This window comes from Mandrillus leucophaeus, unplaced genomic scaffold, assembly GCF_000951045.1.
Source record: "Mandrillus leucophaeus isolate KB7577 unplaced genomic scaffold, Mleu.le_1.0 Scaffold103, whole genome shotgun sequence".
Classification (NCBI taxonomy): domain Eukaryota; kingdom Metazoa; phylum Chordata; class Mammalia; order Primates; family Cercopithecidae; genus Mandrillus; species Mandrillus leucophaeus.
This window is the reverse complement of record NW_012098432.1, coordinates 5,651,765-5,658,411: the sequence shown is the minus strand read 5'-3', so window position 1 is coordinate 5,658,411 and position 6,647 is coordinate 5,651,765. Positions and strand designations below refer to the sequence as shown.

General features: G+C 38.1%; 1 protein-coding gene across 1 annotated transcript in view; it reads right to left on the bottom strand.

The window, feature by feature from the left end:
- The window catches only part of MSH4 (mutS homolog 4), a 147,471-nt gene that overhangs the window by 42,214 nt on the left and 98,610 nt on the right, over positions 1–6,647 (bottom strand). The window contains 1 exon segment of the mRNA XM_011977988.1: positions 3,426–3,500. Within this exon segment, the coding sequence (XP_011833378.1) occupies positions 3,426–3,500 (75 nt within the window).

Here is a 6,647-nt window from a genome sequence, read left to right as displayed (position 1 = left end):
ATGAAAACAGACTAATACACTGTCATTTGTTATAAATTTTTCCTATCTTTGCCTTTTACTTTGCTTTTGACATACCAAAGTTTAAAATTTGTTTCATGAAATCTCTCAATATTTTTCTGGTGATTTATTCCATTTATTTCATTACAAGAAAGGTGATGACATTTTTGAAGTCTTTTGCCACATTACTTTAACTATATATATTTGTATTAGTCCATTCTCATGCTGCTAAGAAAGACATACCCAAGACTGGGTAATTTATAAAGGAAAAAGGTTTAATTGACTCACAATACCACATGACTGGGGAGGCCTTACAGTCATGGCAGAAGGTGAATGTGGAGCAAAGTCATGTCTTACATGGCAGCAGGCAAGAAGAACATGTGCAGGGGAACTCCGCATTTAAACAACCATCAGATCATGTGAGACTTATTCACTACCAGGAGAAAAGGGTGGGGGAAACTGCCCTATGATTCAATGATCTCCACCTGGCCCTGTCCTTGACATGTGGGGATTATTATAACTCAAGGCGAAATTTGGGTGGGGACAGAGCCAAATCATATTATTCTGCCCCTGGCCCCTACCAAATCTCATGTCTTCACATTTCAAAACCAATCATTCCTTCCAAAGAGTCTCCCAAAGTCTTAACTCATTTCGGCATTAACTCAAAAGTCCACAGTCCAAAGTCTCATCTGAGACAAGGCAAGTCTCTTCCGCCTATGAGCCTGTAAAACTGAAAAGCAAGTTAGTTACTTTCTAGATACAACTGGGGTACAGGCATTGAGTAAATACACCCATTTCAAATAGGAGAAAATGGCCAAAATGAAGGGGCTACAGGCCCCATGTAAGTCCAAAATCCAGTGGGACAGTCAAACCTTAAAGCTCCAAAATGATCTCCTTTGACTCCATGTCTCACATACAAGTCACACTGATGCGAGAAGTGGGCTCCCACAGCCTTGAGCAGCTCCACCCTTGTGCCTTTGCAGGGTACAGCCCCGTGAACCCTACAGTTGCTTTTAAGGCTGGTGTTGAGTGTCTGTGGCTTTTCCAGGTGCATGGTACAATCTGTCAGTGGATCTACCAGTCTGGAGTCTGGAGGATAGTGGCCCTCTTCTCACAGATCCACTAGGCAATGCCCAAGTAGGGACTCTGTATGGGGGCTTTTGCCCCACATTTTCCTTCTGTGCCGTCCTGAAAGAAGCTCTCCATGAGGGTCCCGTCCCTGAAGCAAACTTCTACCTGGACATCCAGGCGTTTCCATACATCCTCTGAAATCTAGGTGGAGGTTCCTAAACCTCAATTCTTGACTTCTGTATACCTGCAGGCTCAACACCACATGGAAGCTGCCAAGGCTTGAGGCTTGCATTCTCTGAAGCCATGGCCCAAGCTGTATGTTGGCCACTTTTAGCCATAGCTGGAGCAACTGGGATGCAGAGCACCAAGTCCCTAGGCTGCACAGAGCAAGGGGGCCCAGAAAACCATTTTTTCTTCCTAGGCCTCTGGACCTGTAATGGAAGGGGCTGCCACAAAGGTCTCTGATATGACCTGGAGACATTTTCCCCATTGTCTTGGTGATTATTAACTTTTGCCTCCTTGTTACTTATGCGAATTTCTTCAGCTGGTTTGAACTTCTCCCCAGAAAATGGGATTTTCTTTTCTATTGTATCCTCAGGCTGCAAATTTTCCAAACTTTTAAGCTCTGCTTCCTCTTGAATGCTTCACTGCTTAGGAATTTCTTCTCCCCAGATACCCTCTCTCTCAAGTTCAAAGTTCCACAGATCTCCAGGGCAGGGGAAAATGCTGCCAGTCTCTTTGCATAGCAAGAGTGACCTTTATTCCAGTTCCCAAAAAGTTCCTCATCTCCATCTGAGACCACCTCAGCCTGGACCTTGTTGTCCCTCTCACGATCAGCATTTTGGTCAAAGCCATTCAACAAGTCTCTAGGAAGTTTCAAACTTTCCTACAACTTTCTGTCTTCTGAGCCCTCCAAACTGTTCCAGTCTCTGCCTGTTACCCAATTCCAAAGTTACTTCCATATTTTCAGGTACCTTTACAGCAGCACCCCACTCTACTGGTAAAATTTACTATATCAGTCTGTTCTCAGCTGCTAATAAAGACATACACATTACTGGGTAATTTATACAGGAAAAAGGTTTAATTGACTCACAGTTCCACATAGCTGGGGAGGCCTCACAATCATGGCAGAAAGCAAATGAGGAGCAAAGTAACATCTTACATGGCAGTAGGCAAGAAGAACATGTGCTGGGCAACTCTGCTTTATAAAATCATCAGAACTTGTGAGACTTATTCACTACCAAAAGAACAGTACGGGAGAAACCACTCCCACGATTCAATCATCTCCACTAGGCCCTGCCCTTGAAATGTGGGGATTCTTACAATTTAAGGTGAGATTTGGGTGGAGACACAGCCAAACCATGTTAATATTTATTAGAATAATTTCTATAATAAAATTATTCCATATTTTTCATTATTTCTCTTTCAAAAATCAGTTCCCTTTATCACTTTAACAAAAACAAGTTTTACAGAGTGTAGTATTTAAAAGTTAATGAGAAAATAATCATCTTGTAGCCATCAGAGTAATAATTACTTCAGGTAAGAGTCATCAATTTATTCTACAATCAATTAGTGGAAGTTTGATGAGGATGGGGTTATTTACACATTCTCAATATAACTCTCCATAGATTAATAACTTATTAATCACAAAAGAAAATCTGAATTTATGGTGAAGAAATTGATCAGTTAATATCACCAAGATATTGGTGATATCCTCTTGATGTGCCTCTTGATGTGATGTACTAAAAAGGATACATCATAGGGTATTAACGCCAAATATGCATAGATGAATTTAATCAGGAGAAAGCAATCACATAAATTGAGGAAATGAAATTCTACTTAAAAAATTGACCCTTATGCTTCAAAATGTCAGTATCATGAACAAAGGTTGAGAAAGTTTTCCACTTCAAAGGAGTTTTTAAAAACATGGCATTAAATATATGATCCTGAATTGGACCCTATATCAGGAAAAAATGCTATAAAGAACATTATTAGAACAATTTTAAAAATTTGAGTACGGGATACATATTATAAAATAGTATTACATCATATTAATTATTCTGAATTTGATAATAATATTATGATTATATAAGAGAACATCTTTTTTTAGGAGACTTTAGTCTCCTAAGTACTTACTACTTTAGTACTTAGGTACTGCAATTTATTCTCAAATGGTTCAGTAAGTGTAATAAGGCTAATAATGTGTATGTGTGTGTAAAGTATGTACAAGGAGAAAAAGTATGGGGAATTCGCCATGTTATTCTTGCAATTTTCCCTGAGTTTGAAATTTTTTCTGAACAAAAAGTTAAAAAATAATGCTGGACATGTTTTGTATGATACACACACATATAAATTACCTTTAAAGGATCCACAAGTTCCAAGGTATGTTTCAAGTATATTAAATTTGTTATCTTTGATTCAGCAGCATTGACCTGTTAAGATAAAAACCCAAATTTGGATGGACACCATAAGTAAGTATTTAATAGAATAATGGGTTTTCCTCTTGAACATTCTTACTCTTCGCATATTCCATATATTTTTATATATCAGCCTAGCCACAATGCAAGCCTAAAGAATGATAAAAAATTATTGACCCACCATAATTAACCTAGTGCACTATTTTCCCAAAAGTCTGAAAATGAGAAGAGTTTATCTCATTGTATCCAATTTTCATTTCTATTTCAATCTCTTGGGTTCAATTTAAACTGAATAGCAAAAGGAGATGCAGTCCAATCCTGAGCAGCACCAAGAGAGTAATATTAACTGAAAAAGGCACAAAGAGTATTTGTAGATAGATGATATTTTAAAAGGCTGAATCCAAACCTCGCAGATAGTTATAGAACAACATGGATTTCCCTCATTGGTTCCTGTTTATTCAAGTAAAACTATTTTCATAAATCTGCTAGGAATTATAGTTTGCCAAAATAAAGCTACATCGACATTCCAAATTTTATTAATAAATTTTATATAAATTAAATTGCACTCTAGAGTTGAGCAGTGTTACCCAACCTGGAGGAATGAGGAATGATCCTGTGTCTGGACTAATTTACTAATACTGACAGATGAAGTAGAGTTTTAGGATACTACAATTATGACATAATGTACTTGATATGAAGATGTTTCTTTTTTTTTCTTTTTTAATAGAGATGGGGTTTCACCATGTTGGCTAGGCTGGTCTCAAACTCCTGACCTCAGGTGATCCACCCATCTTGGCCTCCCAAAGTTCTGAGATTAGAAGCATGAGCCACCACGCCTAGCCAGATGTTTCTTTTTGAAGTATCCTGGTTTATAGCCCCACTGCACAATACCGGGACTGTTCTGTGACCATATGTATCAATTTAGAAAAAATGCCATAATAAATGTTGCTAGCCCCAAATGGGTTATGTCATGTTCTCTTACAATGGATCTCTGAAACTAACTGGAAGTTTAAAAATAAATAAAATTCGCTACAGAAAACAACTATCATCACTATCGCTAAAGGAGAATAATTCATGCTAGGAGTAATGGCTCATGTCTGCAATCCCAGCATTTTGGGAGTCTGAGGTAGGAGGATCACTTGAGCTCAAGGGTTTGAGACCAGCCTGTGCAACATGGCAAAACTCTGCCTCTACAAAAAAAAAAAACAAAATAGAAATTAGCTGGGTGTGGTGGCACATGCCTGTAGTCCAGCTACACAAAGGGTGAGGTGGGAGGACCACCTGAGCCCAGGAGGTTGAGCCTGCAGTAAGCAGTGATCACACCACTGCACTCCAGCCTGGGTGACGAAGTGAAACCCTGTCTCAAAAAAGGGCGGGGGGATAATTCCAAAAATAGCTAACACACCATTGAAGAAGAACAAGGTGGAAAGACTAACTGTAATGAATGTCAACTTCTAATAAAATTACAGTAATTAAGAAATGATGGTATTGACATAAAAACAGAGAGTCCAATGGAACAGAATAAAGAGTCTAGAAACAGAGCTAAGCATATATATGGGCACTCGATTTATGGCAAAGGTTGACTGCAGAACAGTGGGGAAAGGAGAGTCTTTTCCATAAACAGTACCAGTAGAATTATGAATTCATATGGGAAAAAAGGAAACATGGCCCTTCCCTCAACCTACACACAAAAATTAATTCCAGAAGGATTGTAGAACTAAGCATAAAAGGTAAAACAATAAAATATCTGGAATTAATAAAGAAGAATATCTTCATGGCCTTGTGTGTTCTAATTAACTTTTATAGATTTTGTAATTGATGATTTGGCATCCATTAATCACATGATGAAACTAATAGCTAAAGTTGTTTACATCTCCCTTGCAGTCTGGCTTTTGCAGGCATGTGAAAATCATATTACGAAACCCCCAATCACAAACTTCAACATCTGTGTTTTACTTCCTGACCAATAGGCGACTTCCCTACCTAGCAACTTCCTGGTACTGTAGTAATAAGGGGTTTTGCCCATGTTTCTCTTTGCTCCTTCTGCCTCTCGATCAACCCTAGTACATCCCCAGGTGGTCCTGCCTGACATGCCCTCTCCTCTTGGGAACTTTAAGTAATAAACAATGGCATTAGTATCTCCATGTTACCATTCAATCACCTTCATAGATCAAAATTCCATGGGTACAATCAAGATATTAGAGTAGGTAAAGACTTCTTATGCAGGACATAGCAAACACTAACTATGAAGGGAAAAAAATTGATAAACTAGATCCATTTAAATTACAAATTTCTATTTATCAAAAGATATTACTAAGTCAAGTTAGGTTCTCCAAAAGTCAACTCTGAGAAACTAGAATTTGAGAGCAAATAATTTATTTTAAAAAGTAATTCCAGCAAAAACAGGCAAGGGGGTGGGGAAGTAAGACAGAGAAGGAAAGAATACCAGTACAGGAGACATTAATGATCAAGTTACCAATTTGTCTCCATCTCTCAGATGTAATGGAGACATCTGAGAGATGGCATAGAGTAAGTTTCAGAAGCTATCTCCAGAGGTAAGGAAAATGGGGTATTTATTCATCAACTCCTATTCAGTGTTGGTTAAGAGCTGCTGCCAGGGCATCAATTCCCTAATACCCTCCAGCCTCTCTTATGGCCGGAGAATGTCTTCCAAAAGCACAGAGTCTCAGCTGCTTCAAGCAAGAAGTCTTCCTGCACAAAAGTGAATACCAAGGCAACGTGGGTAGCATAGCAACAGCATCTATCCCACAATACTCAGTGCAAATTAAACTACAAAGTGGGAAGAAATATTTGCAACACACATAACCAAAAAAGGGCTTATATCTAATATGTGAAAAGAAGCTCCACAAATCACAAAAGCAGATACACCCAATAGAAAAATAAGTAAGAATCCCGAGCAATATTTTGACAAAAGAAGATATTCAAATGGTCAATATACATGTGAAAGGATGCTCAACCTCATTAATAGGAAAATGCAAATTAAAACCACTGTTTATCAAAACGCTATGGCTAAAATTTTAAAACCAGTAATATCTGGTTTGGGGAAGACAAATTGGAGTTCTCATACACTGATGGGAGGATAAATTGATAAATCATTTTGAAAAACATTTTGACATTATCTACCAAAGTTGAATATATGCA